The sequence below is a fragment of the Balaenoptera musculus genome, chromosome 6 (assembly GCF_009873245.2).
Source record: "Balaenoptera musculus isolate JJ_BM4_2016_0621 chromosome 6, mBalMus1.pri.v3, whole genome shotgun sequence".
In the NCBI taxonomy this organism is placed as follows: Eukaryota; Metazoa; Chordata; class Mammalia; order Artiodactyla; family Balaenopteridae; genus Balaenoptera; species Balaenoptera musculus.
Genome location: NC_045790.1, coordinates 19,279,163 through 19,294,150, shown reverse-complemented (window position 1 = coordinate 19,294,150; position 14,988 = coordinate 19,279,163). Strand labels below are relative to the sequence as shown.

The window sequence follows — 14,988 nt, the reverse complement described above, 5'->3', positions numbered from 1 at the left end:
CCACATCTGGTTTATCCACCCACTGGTGGACACTCGGGTTGCCTCTCCCCCTGCTGCATGAATAGCCGTGTTCTCCAGTCTCTTGTGCGTACATGGCAGGCGTGCTCTGGGCCCATGGAGCAGGCTGAGTGTGGTTTTCCCGGGGACACTCTTTGATGGTGAGGTGCCACCTGTACAGCAAAGGTGGGAGCTCCTCCAGCTCTGGCCATGTCCACCCACAATCACCCACCTGTGTACACAGAGACCGAGATGTGACTGAGAGAGCCCAGTGCTGCGGCCGAGGGCACAGTCACCCAGAGGGTGGGGACCCGCAAGGGGCCAGCAGGAGGGCACCTGGGCACGTGTGCGCTCAGCAGATCTCACAGGTGCCGGGTGGTACCCGGCCAGCTTGTTTTCTCTCACAGAAGAGCTGGGGTGAATAGTACAGGGGTCCTGCGGCCCTTCCCCAGCACGCCTGTCTAACCGAGGAGGTCCACTGGCACAGCGCCTGCACTCACCTCCACACGCCCAATCCCCGCATTCCCACGACCTGCGTTTTGACTCCAGGGCCCCCCGTGGCCTCCCTCGGTGTCTGTCTGACGGCTCCCCTCTGCCCTTATCTTGGTGACCTTCACACATCTGGAGAGAACTGATCGGCGTTTTGTGGACGCCCCTCGGTTTGGGCATATCTGATGTTTCCTTGTGTTGAAATTGGGGTTGAGCATTTGGGGAGATGACCACTGTCTCGGGGACATGGATTCAATGACTTCTCAGAGTTACTCGGTTTTTCCTTCCACGTTGTCCTCACACCCTGTGGTCAGTGGGTCTGGTCCACCTGGGGGGCGGGGAGCTAAGCCCCAGCTCCTGGAAGGAGGAGTTGAAGAGTTTGGGGGCCGTGTTCAGCCCCCGCGGCGGCTGACACTTATTTGTGGGTGACCTTGAGGCCACACACACACCCCGCTGCCTCTCGCCCACTGACTTGCACGTCCACCCATGGGCCTTGCCTGCAGCGCTTGCTGCCGTGGGATCTCAGGCCACTTTTCTGTTCCCTTCCCGTCCACATTCGCTGGAATCGGTGAGGCCCTGCCCTGTTGGGGAGCGAGGGCTGGAGGCTGGGCTGAGCAGGCTGTGGCGCAAGGAGGATGCAGCTGCCTGCAGGGGTCACGTGGGGCTCCCCAGGCCACCTGCTGCGCTCTCCGTGAGTGTTCGAGCCCTCACCAGGGCCCCTCCGTAGGACCCCACTGAAGTTGCCCACTTGGCCGGTCTCCCCAGGAAATTTTTCCTCACCTCTGAGCCACGCGATCCCAACTGTGATGCGGGGTGTCGTCCTGATTCCTTCTTAGGAATATGGGCTCACCTGGCCTCATCTGCCCAGCTCTCTGCCGACACGGCCAGGCCGGCACTGGGCCTGACTCTCTCTACCACCTGTCATCACAGTTTGACTCCGTTGCACAGGGGACTGCCCTCTCTCGGCTGTGCTCACACACGGGTGGGTCTGTGACCCCTGGGCCTTCAAGGCATCACAGGCCAGGAGATCTGGGGTAACGCCAGGGCCTTTGCACTCCAGCCAGACTCTGAAATTAATTCAGAACATGTCCTCAGAGGATAGAGGCTGTGTTTAAAATACTAAGCTCTGTGTAAACGTGGGAATCTTTTGACATTAACCAACGGCCTTCCTAGAACATCAAGGTGAGACAGAGGCTCATCAGCAAAGGAGAGGGAAAATGCCGTATCTGAATTGCCAGCCCTAGGCCTGCTGCTGGGCTTCAGGTGGACTCCGTGGGGGAGCCCTCATTCTAGCTGAGTTCCGTGAGAAAATCAGCCTGTCCCAACCGCCCGTGCGCCCGGCTCCCTGCCAGTGCTGCGGGCGCTGGCGGCATCCGCCTGAGGGTGGAGACGTCCCAGGCCCAGCACTCCAGAGCACGGAGTAGCCTGCTTTGCTCTCTGCTTCAGAGTGTGGTTGTCCGCTTCCCCAGCTGCGTTCATTTCTCGTAAACGTAGACGCATGGGAAACGAACGCCTCCTCTCTTGTTTGACTCTGTTTACTAGAGCTCTGTTCACTCTCCACCTGTGTTCACTGCGGCCCCGCTGGATTCACACACTGACACGGGCCGTCTCTGTGCTGGTGTTCACGTGTTGCAGGCACGAGATGGGCTTTGGAGGCTGTGCCCTTTGGCCTCTGGTCTAGTGAGGCTGGGAGGGCAGTCGGGAGTGTCAAGCTAGTGGGTCTTCTTGCACACAGAGGGGGCAGAGGAGGTGCAGAGATGCACTGCTGGCGGGTAGGATGAGGGTGGGTGCTCGGACGGGGGAGGGGAGGGATTTGGACCAAGGCCCAGCACTCTCTGAGTTAGCCCGTGGATTCCGCCCGAAATCCACCCGTCTGTCACGACGCTGCAGTGCAGATTTGTCTTGGATCTAACCTGGCCTCGTTCCACTTCCGCCTCCAGAAGCTCGGGACGATGCTTTGTCATCACTCCCCATGAGCTAGAGAAGCACCTGGCACGTGGAGGGCTGCCCCCACCCAGTGCCCACCGTTCTCATCTGTTTCACACCCACAGGGCAGAAGGTTTGTCTATGCCGGTTCCAACTCGGGCGTGGTGCAGGCCCCCGTGGCCTTCTGCGGAAAACACGGCACCTGCGAGGACTGCGTGCTGGCCCGGGATCCCTACTGCGCCTGGAGCCCGGCCGCGGCCGCCTGCATCGCCCTGCACCAGACCGACGGCCCCAGCAGGTACCGGCCCCACTGCATGCCGGCGCTCCGCCCAGCCCCCTGGCGTCAAGCGCATGCACTGTGTAACCTGTGCCCGGTTGTCTTGCAGGGGTTTGATTCAGGAGATGAGCGGGGATGCGTCCGCTTGCCCCGGTAAGTTGCTCGTCCTCTTCAGGGACGGCAGCCATTCACGTAACCATTTCACGATGCTTTGCTGGTGTGGCATTTCGTACGTTTTGTTTTTCTTTCTCGGAACAGAGGTCAAGTAGTCTCGTGGCAGACCCCGTGATGTTTCTCTGTCCCTTTTATCACAGAACAGGATGTTGAAGCCACGCAGAGTGTATTTGTTTACTGGAAGGCGCTCTCCATCCCAAACTGTGACGTCTGCTCTTGAGATGCATCCTCTCTCTTCTGCTTAGCTTGGGGCGCGTTAAACAAAACCTACCCCTCTTGTGAACAGGAGGGAGGAACTCACGAGAGATTAGTCCCCGTTCCCCTCGGGGGATTCCACCCCTGCCAGGAGGTCAGGCATGTCCCAGCTGAAGGCAGGCGTGCCCTGGGCTCCTGCCCTCCCATCCCTAACCCGCTCGCTAGCTGTCATCAGTTAAGACAAGTTTAGGAGGAGGGCACCAAGGCCCACCGAACAGCTAGCACACCCGGCAGCCGCTAGCAGAAGCCCGTTGTTTGATAAAGCGCCGCCACCAGAAGGCACAGCTGACCGCTGCCCAGCCTCCCCGGCCTGGGGAGTTTTCTCCTGGGAAATCAGGGTGCGAAACAGGATTTCTTCTGCTCAGAGTTGGCTTCAATTTCTTTGTCCCCAAGGGCTGCCATTGGGGTCTTAATCTTTGCTCTTCCGTCACGCATGTCTTTATCTCCTTGCTGTTCTGGAAGATTCCATGTTGCTCCACAGGGTGAAACTCTTGTGTCCTCTTGTGCGTGTTAACCTAGTTTTGAAAGAAGTATCGAGCAGGGTTGTTGATGCTGTGCACATTTATTTTGATGTTCCAGATAAAATTAAAGAAAGTTACCTGCAGCATTTTTTCAAGCATGGTGGCACAGCAGAACTCAAATGCTCCCAAAAGTCCAACCTGGCCCGGGTGGTGTGGAAGTTCCAGAACGGCGCGCTCAAGGCCGAAAGCCCCAAGTACAGCCTGGTGGGCAGGAAGAACTTGCTCATCTTCAACCTGTCAGAAGGAGACAGTGGGGTGTACCAGTGCCTGTCTGAGGAGAGGGTCAAGAACAAGACAGTCCTGCAGGTGGTGGCCAAGCACGTTCTGGAGGTCAAGGTGGTCCCTCGAACTCCGGTGGTCTCCACTTCACCGGTCACACGGACAGAAGGTAGTAGGATCACCTCCAAAGTGTCAGCGGGGCCCACCCGAGGCTCCTTTCCCCAGACCCCGGCCGTGCAGGCCACCACGCCCAGTGCCATCGCCCCGCCGTCCAGCCCCGAGGGGCCCACCGGCACGTCCTGTGAACCAAAGATTGTCATCAACACGGTCCCCGAGGTCCACTCGGAGAAGACGATGTATCTCAAGTCCAGTGACAACCGTCTCCTCATGTTTCTCTTCCTCTTCTTCTTCGCCCTCTTCCTCTGCCTCTTCACCTACAACTGCTATAAGGCCTACCTGCCTGGACAGTGCTTAAAGTTCCGCTCGGCCATGCTCCTGGGGAAGAAGCAGCCCGCGTCGGACTTCTCAGACTGCGAGCAGAGCGTGAAGGAGACGCTGGTGGAGCAGGGCAGCTTCTCCCAGCAGAACGGCGGGCAGCCCAAGCCGGCCCTGGACACCGGCTATGAGACAGAGCAGGACACCATGGCCAGCAGGCTGCCCACCGACCGGGAGGACTCGCAGAAGATCGACGAGCTCCCGGTCCGGGACCGGCCATTCGACGTCAAGTGCGAGCTGAAGTTCGCCGACTCGGACGCGGACGGGGACTGAGGCGCCCGCCGCTCGCTGGGAGGTCTTTGTGTTGCCAGTTCAGTCCCCCGTCCAGTGCTGCATAGGTAGCCGTCGTCAGCAAACCTCAGTCTTCTGTGTCTTTTCTCTTGGGTCGCGCTTGTGACTTGGTTTCTCTTTGTCCTTTCGGAAAACTGGCGAGCATCGCGGCCGGCCTGCTGGTCGGTGGGGCCCTCGGAGTCGTGCCTGCAGGCTCGCCCGAGGCCCCTCTGCGGCGGGAAGACGGCCGGGCCGCCACTGGCCCGGGAAGAGATGGGCCGTGAGCGTCCCCTCCTCGTAGCAGCCACTGAAAGAGAATTTAATTCCAGATTGGAAATGACGTTTTAGTTTATCAGATTGGTAACTTATCGCTTGTTGTCCAGGTTGGCACGAACCTTTTCTTCCACGTAATTACTTTTTAGGATTTTTGCTTTAATTATGTTGGCGTGTTGGGTCGTTTATTTTTTAAATTACTAAAGCAGATGTTTGAATATTTGGAAGATGTACATCTTCTGGATTTTGTTGTATATTAGGGTAAAGGTATGGCTTATGTTGCTTAAGATTCTCAGGGATAATCTTACTTTTGCTAAATGCATTCTTTTCTGCTTTTAGAAATGTAGACAAAACCATGTCTTGAGCACATGTCCTTTTTTTTTTTTTTTTTTTTTTTTTAATTTTGTTCCTTAAGGGAAGCATTGTTTTCAGAGAGATTTTTTTTTTTTTACTCTTGTTTTAACTCTTTTGAGGAGAAGGCTGTGGAGGAATGTCCCACGACACCGGGCAGGGTTTGGAGGGAGGGATGTGGGCCCCAGCGTGCTCTGGGTGGAGCCGGGCCGGCCCAGAGTTGAGGGGACAAGTGTGTTACAATCCAGTGCCCACGGCCACCGGTCAGAACCTCCTGCCCAGACAGAACGTTCACCGGGACGTCTTGGCCATCTGAACATCTCCTTTTTCTTTTTGCTTCCGTCTCATGCCCTCTGCCCGCCCAGACTCTCCACTTGGCCTAACCGAGCTGTCCCCAACTGGAAGAGAGCAGGGCGGCCGGGGACAGCCAGGCCGGCGAGCACAGCGCCCCTCCCACAGATGCCGCCGCCGCGGACCTGCCAGGCCTGGCGCCCTCTCAAGGTGCAAGTGGGTGGCACAGTCTAACCATCACCGACGTCACACTCCATTTCCTGCTTTCCAGACACCCACATGGAGGAGCCTTTCTTTCCGTGGCAAAGAGCAATAAACTCTGAGTGTGTGTGTGGCCTGTGTGGACGGTGTCATCTTCCAGCATGATAGGATTCGACCGTTCTGGTGTAAACATTTGTGTTTTATAAGATTTACTTTGTTTTTATTTTTCTACTTTGAATTGTATACGTTCGGAAAGTAACCGAATAAACAAAAGCTTATATCCTTGACGCGAGCGCGTGGTTCCCTGTGGCTCTCCCGCCGCCTCCCCGCGCGGCCTGGGCCCCTTTCTTTCTTGCACTTTGGTCCCCTTCTCTGGCATGCGGTGTGTTCCTGACGACTTCTGCCTCAGAGCCCTCTCTCTTTTCTGTCCTCTGTCTCGCAGCCTCATCTCCTCTGCCCTTTCCTCCTCCGGGGTCCTCTTCCCTGTCCTGTCTGGTCCCTGACTCATCTTCCTCTCCCCGAAGCCCCTGGCCGGCCTCGGGCCCGGGGCCTGACAGCCGCCTGCAGGTCACCTTGCTGCCGCCCTTCCTCAGCGACCAGGCCCAGCACGTGCATGCCCTGGGGACCTTCCACCTCTTCTGCCATGCCACAGGTGAGCGGGGCACCTGTCCAGGTGGGGGGCGGGCAGTGGGGGCCTCCTCCACGAGCACGGCCTTCCTGGCTGCACCTCTCCGGTGGTCCCCAGCGACACTAAACTGTTACCCCGAGGCTGTTCCTGGGGACAGCAGGGCCCGACCAGTGTTTTCCTCAAAGGGCCAAACTCTTCGGCTTTGCCGGCCATGGTTTCTGTTGCAACTACTCAGCTGTTGCCTTGTAGCTTGAAAGCTGCCGCTGCGCGGGCACCAAAGTTTATTTACAAACTGCAGCTTGCCAATTGCTGGTATATAGGGTTACTTCTTTGTCGGCTAACAACTTGGGTTTGATGTATGTGGCGTTTGGAGATTTAAAACATTAACCGTAGAGCCTCCAGAAAGGGAATTGTTTTAACAACTTGCTTCAAGATGTTTAAACGCAGAAAAGATTGGGAGTCTAGCGTGCCCCCTCGGATGTAGGAGGCGTCGGCACTGTGTTGGATGGTATTGGGATGGGGCGTCAGCAAGACCCACGTTCCGAGTGTGTCCTGGGCTTTGGGCAGCACCCGGTGGCCCGGTCTCCCCAGGGTGCCACCTTTAACTCATCACTAGCTGCGGGGAGAAAACACGTGGCACGTTCCGGGCCTGGCAGCTTGTCCTCTTTGCTCAGAGGCGAGGAATGAAGTTAGTGAGGAGGACAAGCAAATCTCATTTTTTTCCTTTTTTTGAGAATTTAAGCAAGCTGTGAGAAGCTGCTGAGTGTTACGCTGCTGCCTGATCCCCTGTGGAGTTGGCTCACAAGACTTTGAGTGGCTCTGTCCAACTTGTGACCCCACACGTGTGGCCACTGGTGACTCCTGCCTGGGCCTCGGGCAGCGGGCAGGGAAGTTGCCTGTGAAGGGGACTTCTGCAGACGGACCTGCAAGGGGCGGGTCCGTGTGGCCCCAGGTCACCTGGGTGCTGCTCTCGGCCACTTGACTCCCTTGGGACAGGGGCCCAGGAACTGCTTCAGGCCCCCAGGCCCGTCCCACAGCGGCAGGGTCCTGCACAGTCACACTGGGGAACCTCCTCGGTGGTGGGAAGGTGGGGAGGCTCGGTGCTGGGGACACCAGGGCCCCTTGCTGGTAGACACAAGCCCTCAGGGACCCCATAGCTGGGCCTGCGAGGACCCACCCCTCAACAGAGCAGTTTCGTGTCTGCGCTCGGGGAACCTACTCTTCCCGAGGGCAGCCTGCTGTTGAGGGGCAGAGTGGACGAGAGCATGTCCCTTCTGTCTGAGGCCCCACGCAGGCCTGGTCCCCCGGCTCATCCTGCCGCAGGTCACTGGGTTGGGTGTCCCCAGTGACACGTCCAGGTCTAGGCAGGCGCTGGCTGCCCTCTTCCTCTAAACCTAGCCCCATAGCCGAAGCCGGTTCACTGTGCAATGTGGGTGTTCAAGTGCACAGTGTTTAAAAAGGCAGTGTCTCTGGCCATCCCCTCCCCCGAGTCCCAGAAGGCACCAGAACTAAAGACCAAGTTTCTTGTCAGGCTGCGGCTCTGCAGAAATGTTGGCTTCTGCCTCTGCCTGCAGGCACCTCCCCGTCCAGGTTGCTCCCACGTGGCCTCGGCCTGAGTGTCACTGCAGAGCTGGGCTTAGGAAACCATCTCACAGTGGCTCAAGCTCTGGCCCAGCTAAGGCCAGGTCGGCTTCTCACGGTGGGCATGGCCTCGCGGCTGGGTGACTCTGAGGGGCTTCTCAGCTCACTGTCTTCTCTGCATCTCCAGATCATGCTGGTGGAATGTGTGTGTGCGCCTGTGTGTCTGTATGTTGATGTGTGTATGTGTGCATGTGTATATGCGTGTACATGGGTATGTGTGTGTGCTTTGTCTGCTGACATATCTGTGTGCACATTTGTGTGCATGTATGTCTGTTCTTGTGTGGACATGTATACACACATCCACGTGTGTGTGTGTGTGTGTGTGTGTGTTTCTTTTTGGTCCAAAGCACTCTGCATGATGTGCCTTGTGGCCATGCTTCCATTCACAAGCCCTGAGTCTTGAGTGTGAGGAGGAAAAATTCCAGGTTCTGGGGTGGTTCTCCTCACTGCTGGCTGTCTTCCATTTGAAAGCGATGTATGTGCACAGTGGAGAGTTAGGAAAATACTGACAAATATAGAAAAGGGGTTCTGAGCTGGAGAAATTACGAAGGCATTTAGTCATGTTTCACTTTTCTGAAATAATCCATGCTCCTTGTGGGAAAATTAGAATAGTACAGATAAGCAAAGAAATCTCCCACTACGTGCACGTGAGCACATTTACCTTTATTTTGGCTAAAAATACAGATAAAACATACAGGCATATCTCGGAGATGTTGTGAGTTCAGTTTCAGACCCCGCAATAAAGTGACTATTGCAATAAAGCGAGTTGCACAATTTTTTTGATTTCCCAGTGCATCTAGAAATTACGTTTATGCTATACTGTAGTCTATTAAGTATGCAATCACATTATGTACCCTAATTTAAAAGTACTTTATTGCTAAAAAATGCTAATCATCAAGCAAGCCTTCAGCAAGCTGAAATAGTAACATCAAAGTTCACCAACCACAGTCACCATAAAATTATAATAATGAAAAAGTTTAAAATGTTGTGAGAATTACCAAAATGTGACACAGAGACACTGAGCAAATGCCGTTGGAGAAATGGCGCCGATAGACTTGCCCGATGCAGGGTTGTCACACACCTTCAATTTGTAAAAAACATAGTGTGTGCAAAGTGCAGTAAAGCGAGGCACAGTAAAACAAGGCAGGCCTGTACGTGTAACAGCGATTGATAATGCGTCCATATGCATGTCTGTGCAAAGCGTGTGTCTGCACATGCACCATGCACATATATACAGACAGAAATAGATCTGTATAATTTTTTAACAAAAGTAGAACTTCTCTTCACCCTAACGGCCCTGCCCTCGTTCCTGATACAACTATTTTTCTATGTCAGAGTTAGACCTGTGTTGTTTTTAAAGCTAAGAATGGGTCCTCTCTACTTTGGGTGACATTTGCATATTCAGGTTTCGGATGGCCTTTCATGTTTTAACTACAGTGTTAGAAATCAGAGCCCTTTAAGCCACCGGGGTCAGAGGGGCAGAAGCGGCCTGGGCCTCGGAGCTCCTGCAGCGACAGTTGGTGCAAGTGTGCGTGTCAGGGCTCCTGAAAGGCGAGGGTCAAGCCATGGGGGGATAGTGGACCCGTGAGTTGGTCGTTTTTCCAGGAAGAGTCAGGACGCCCCTCCACGCTGGGGCAGCCCCGGGCCCCTGCTGGAGTCTCAGTGCTTAGAGTGTTTGAAGAAGTGGTTTCGCCAGAAGCGCTGTCTGTCTCTTCTGTTGTTTGTGATAATCCACATGCCTTTACGACGCGGCAGTCCTGGCCCTGGGCTTCTGGAAATCTCTGTGTGCAGGAGAGTCATCTGCAGAAGAGACTCTCCCGCGACCCCGTGAAGTTGGCAGCCGTGCAGCATCTCCCACTCCTTCCGACATGGCCCACAACATGGTCTGTAAAGCGCCTTTTGCCACATGAGGTCCCAGGGTTTAGGATCTGGATATTTTGGGGGTCACTCTTCAGCTGACCACAGCGCCCCAGCACCTGTGTGATGGGCTTGAGACACTTTGAGGAGGAAAGCTGATGACCTTGGGGTGGTGGAGCCCTGGGAGAGCCCCTTTCCTCTCCCGGGCAGGTTCTCTTGGTTTCTGTACAGGTGTGAACTCTGGGCCACGCCGAGGAATCCGGAGTGAGTGTCCTTGGTGCGTGCAGCCTCTGGGTGCTCGGAGAAGAGCCCCCCCAAGGGGTGCACCCGGCCGCCCGGTAGCTGGAAGGACCCTGGGCGTGAGTATGGGCGGTGGGTTGGCCCCAGGGCCACTGGCCTGGGGTCAGAGTTGACCACACGGAGGAGGACACCGGGAGGAAGGCCTGGCTGCCTGGAGCTGCACGGAAGGCAGTGGGGCAGCTGTCAGGACGTGGCCTGAGGACTTAGGGTGGGTCCCATCACAACCCCTCCAGCTGGGGACTCTCAGGCCCTCCGCCTCTAGGATGGGCCGGCTTCCCTTGGAGAGAGGCCATTGCTCGGAGGGATTCTAGTTTTGTCACACAGTAGAGTCAACTCTACACCAGTGGGTTTCCTTAGACAGTGTGGGTCGAGGTGCGGGCAGGATGGAGCCAACAGTCCCGCAATCCTGAGGTGGGCTGGGACCCAAGACTCCTGGTGGCCCCGAATTTCCGAGGAGCAGGCCCCTGTGGGACAGTTGGGTTTGGCCTGCTGCCCCGGGTCCCCACGGACGTCATGTGGTGGCCCTGCTGACCGGTTTTAACTGTCGCTTTCCCTCTCTCTTTAATCTCTTCTGCATTCAGAATGAGTTGGATAGTTTTAAAAAAGAATAAATGGAACGTGAGTACTTTAACATATGTAATGTTTTACTACCGTTAAATACACATTTAGAGAACATTCAATGGTGCTTGACGCTGTCCTCACCGTGGAGGTACATGTGGTTTCTGTCCTTGTTTGTGCCCCGGCAACCATGGGTCGAAGGAGAATTTGGCTCCTGAGAGGTCCTGGCCCATGTGGTTCGGGGTGACGGATCATCCCCAGCTCAGGCCACCCGGGTTCTTTGTCCCAGTGTCAGTCATGGGAACCTTCCAGAGGCTCCTGTGACCCATGTTCGTGGCCCCCGTCCTGGGGGGCTCGGTGCGTGGCACCACTGAGCAGGGCAAGGGGATGAGACCCGATTTCAGTGTCTGAAATTCAGAGACAAGTCTCCCATTCTTAATCAATAATGCCTCGCGCGTGTCAGCTTTTAAAGTTAGACTCCACCAAGGTGCCTGCTGGCCAGGGAACGACTAAATGCAACATGGTGTCACCAAGTGCATTCAGTTAAAGGGAGGAAGTACCTCTGCCCGACTGACAGGCACCCAGGCACATGCACACAGACATGGTGCTGTGTACGTGTGCGTGTGCATATATGTACAAGTATGTACATCTGAATGTATATGGAGAGTATGTATAGAGTTATCTATGGGTAGAGTACAAAACGCTTTGTTTTGTATATTATACAAAAATTTATATTATGCAAAATTATAGTGATAGAACAAAACACCAGAAATCCCAAAAATCCTGCCCAGAAAACAACTAAACAGACCCCTGAGGGCTCGTCCACTGGGCCAGGAAGGCTGGGGGCTGCTGTGTAAAACGCTTCTGAACAGCTTTCAGGATTCTCTCCAGAGCCTGTGTAACGTGTCTTTCTTCCAAATAGCATTTTATTTTTATCATAAAATCAGTATTTGTTTGTTGTGGTGAATTTGGAAACTTCAGGAAAGTATGAAGAGCAAAACCCAGTCACCCCCAAATGTAACCAGCTGCAGCCCCCCTGGCACAATGGCCGCTTTTAGGCCTTTTCTCACGCGCATGTGTCTACACACACGTACACACATACACAATGTACTTACATATTGTCTTGATGTAATATAATGTTATTGTTATTTTTTCGTGTTGCTAAATCTTAAACGTGATTCCTGATCAGTGACAACACGGGTGGTTGCCACAGCGTTCAGGGGACCCCTTGCGGGACATTTCCTAATTTCCAGTAGAAACGGCTTCAGTGGGTTCTGATTATTGTCTCGGGATTCATTCCTAGGATTGTCCGGTTCAAGGGTCTGACTCTCCCTTGGGAGGAAGGTTCTTTGAGGATCCTGAACGTGGTGGGTCACTGATGCAGGGACTGCACAAAGGTGAATAGGTCCCAAGTTGGTCACACGGGGACCTGACTGGCGACGAATCCATCAGAAGTAATCATATCTAAACTAGAAGTCTCTCCCCCTTCTAAAAAGCCCAGCACGTGACAGAGAAATGTCCGCCCACCACCGTTCCCACCTGGCCGTTCCCACAGGCTCCCGCACGCAAGCACACCCCGATGCCAGCTGTTTCTGTGCTGGTTTTAACCCTTTGGCTCTATCATTTGTTTTTCCTGCTCAGTGAACTCCAGCCACAGGCACATGTATTCCTTGTACTGCTGACCATCCTGCATGAAATCACGTTTTATGTGATTTCCCAGGTTGGCGGGCATCTGAGATGGAATCTAGCTTTTAAAAGCTGATTCTCAGGCAGGGTTGTGATCAGGCAGGGCTGCTCTGGTGTAGCTCAGCCTCACAGCCTGCCCGTCCAGGGCGGTGCTGTCCACGCGGAACAGCAGGCATTTGTCAGGGAGCTGGGTCCCTGGGCAAGGAGGCCAGAGGGCCCCCCTCGTCCACATTGTTGGGGTGCCTGCCTGGCAGAGGCAGTTAGGGTAGCAGCATGGGCTGGCAGGGCCTGGCCCAGCACCGCACCATCCCCCCCCCCACCCCGTTACTGGGAACAGCAGGAACAGAGGGCCTGTTCGTCCCCCGGGGCCCACAGGGAGTAGGGCCTGTACCCCCTCCTGCCCGGCTCCGAGCCACCTGGGTGCTCAGGGCAGGCGGCGGCTGCTTCTGTCTAGGGCCTGGCCTGGCCTTTGCTCTCCCAGCTCAGCTCAGCTGGGGGTCTGCACATACCCCAGGAAGGAGCCGAGTTGTGTCAGCTGGGTGTTTTCATCTGACCTTGTCCTGTCTTCAGCCACATTTGAGTGGAAGCCAGCGTGTAGGCAGATCACAGGGGAGGCGGCCTGGCTTGTTTGTTCTGAAGTAGGGACGGGAGTCGGGCCCGTCTCAGCACAGCCCTTGGTGCCCAGGGTGAAACCTGAAGCCCCAGGCTCATGCAGCTGCACTTTATGGATGGGGAAGGTGGCCCCGTCAAGGAGGTCACTTGCTGAGGCTGTTTCCGGTGTTGGGACCAGAGCCCAGGCTTGCTCCAGGCTTTCCACACACTGGTCCCCACAGCCCACCACCCCAGCCACTGTGGAATGAGCACGGGATCTGCGGGTGGCTCGTGTACAGGACCCTGCCATGCTTTGGGAAGGGGGCTTCTGCCTGGGCCCTTCCCCTCCTCCGGTCCACTCTCCTCCAAGCCCTTATTTTGTAAGACAGGCCCTCAGCCCTTCTCGGCACCCTGGCGCGCCTGGGAGCTCCAGGTGGCAGTCCCACCCCTGGGCGTGGCAGCCCGGCCAGGCCCCACTGGGGTAAGCTGTGACTTCTCGATGCCCAGGGAGAGGGAGTGGCCCAGCAGAGGCAGAGCAGGCCGAAGGTGGTGGCAGCAGGGCCGGGTGGGCAGATGAAGTTCCCAGGCCCAGACCCTCTGTGCCAAACAGACATCCGCCCCAGAGCTCAGCCACCAGGCACTCCAACGGGGTGCACAGCCTGGCGAGAAAGGGAAAGGGGGTGCCCCACAATGGCCTAGAGTGTGTCATGGGGACATGGCCACGCAGGTGTGCTTTGAAAAAGGCACCTGAGCAAGCTCAAGGAGCAGGGAGCCACGGGGCACAAGGCACTAAGGTGTCTGTACCCCTTTGCTCCCAAGGGTCACTGGGGACCACAATGGGGAACCACCCCCAGGCCTCCTCCAGGGGAAGGACAGGGACTTATCGGAAAGCTGCACTGTCACTTGGAGTCCAGCTGGGACGAGGCCCCTAATCTGGGAAGCCCCCATCTCCCGTGCCAGGATAGTTCCCATGGTTCCCATGACCCCTAGTGGGGGTCCTGGTGGTGAAGATGGTCTGTGTGCCCCCAGGTCCTGCGGACGTTCACTTTCTCTGGGAGAAGAATGGGCGAGAGCTGGAGGTGTGTGTCCCTGCGCAAAGCCATGCGCTGCCTGGTGGCAGGGCCCATGTGCTCAGCTGGCTGCGAGATGCCCTCCGGGAAAGCGCCGAGTACCGCTGCTCCGCGCTCTCCACGGCGGGGAACGAGACCTCCAAGGTGCGGGTCACCGTGACCAGACTGGGTAAGTGCGCTCTCCTTGCCTCGGCTCTTCACCATTTACCCTTGTCCCTCGAGCAGCAGACTTGCATGGGAACATTTCAGTCTGGAGATTACCTGTAGGGTTTCACGAAGATGGATGAGTTAGCTTTTCACTGTCTGCCTCATTGGTGCATGCGTGTGTGTGTGCACACACACCTGCACACGCACACACCTGTACCCGTGTGCACACGTGAATGCGTGCTGGCTGCCGATCCCCCGTCCTCCCAATAGAAGACTCAATCTTTTTATTTTTTTGGCTGCACGGCTTGTGGGATCTTAGGTCCCCGACCAGGGATAGAACCCAGGCCCTGGGCAGTGAGAGCGCGGAGTCCTAACCACTGGACCGCGAGGGAATTCCCTGTGTTACATTATTAGGTTGGCCGACCCCGTAGTCTATTATGATTTCCCCTCCTGGATTTCTGTTTCCCACGTAGGTAACCACTGTGCCGATTCCTACTTGCTTGGTTCATACTTGTCATTAATTCCGCATCAGACCCTGCAGTTCAGTCCCCAGTCAGTACAGACATACTGGCGTCCTGTGGTCAGCACCCCCAGAACCTCTGCACCAGGAGCCAAGTGCCTCCCTGGGACTGGCCCTCTCCCGCTGAGGCTAGAGATTCCGTTCCTCTGATGTTGGATCTCGTGATGTGTTTCCCGGCGTTCCTTTCTTTCTTTGATTTCATTCTTCCGTGAAGTGTCTCTTCTGGCACACTCAGGGTGTCTGGGGGGAGT

At 55.9% G+C, this 14,988-nt stretch overlaps 1 protein-coding gene across 6 annotated transcripts in view; it reads left to right on the top strand.

Moving 5' to 3' along the window:
* The window catches only part of SEMA4D (semaphorin 4D), a 122,306-nt gene that overhangs the window by 102,760 nt on the left and 4,558 nt on the right, over positions 1-14,988 (top strand). For 4 of the 6 annotated variants that reach the window (XM_036855190.1, XM_036855188.1, XM_036855191.1 and 1 more), the window contains 3 exons: positions 2,538-2,710; positions 2,799-2,842; positions 3,698-5,755. In XM_036855190.1, coding sequence (XP_036711085.1) covers positions 2,538-2,710; positions 2,799-2,842; positions 3,698-4,626 — 1,146 coding nt within the window. In that variant the 3' untranslated portion in view covers positions 4,627-5,755. Of the gene's footprint in view, positions 1-2,537; positions 2,711-2,798; positions 2,843-3,697; positions 5,756-6,181; positions 6,392-14,029; positions 14,240-14,988 lie in introns of those variants that run through there. The other 2 variants (XR_005020290.1, XM_036855192.1) reach the window with 1 other exon arrangement.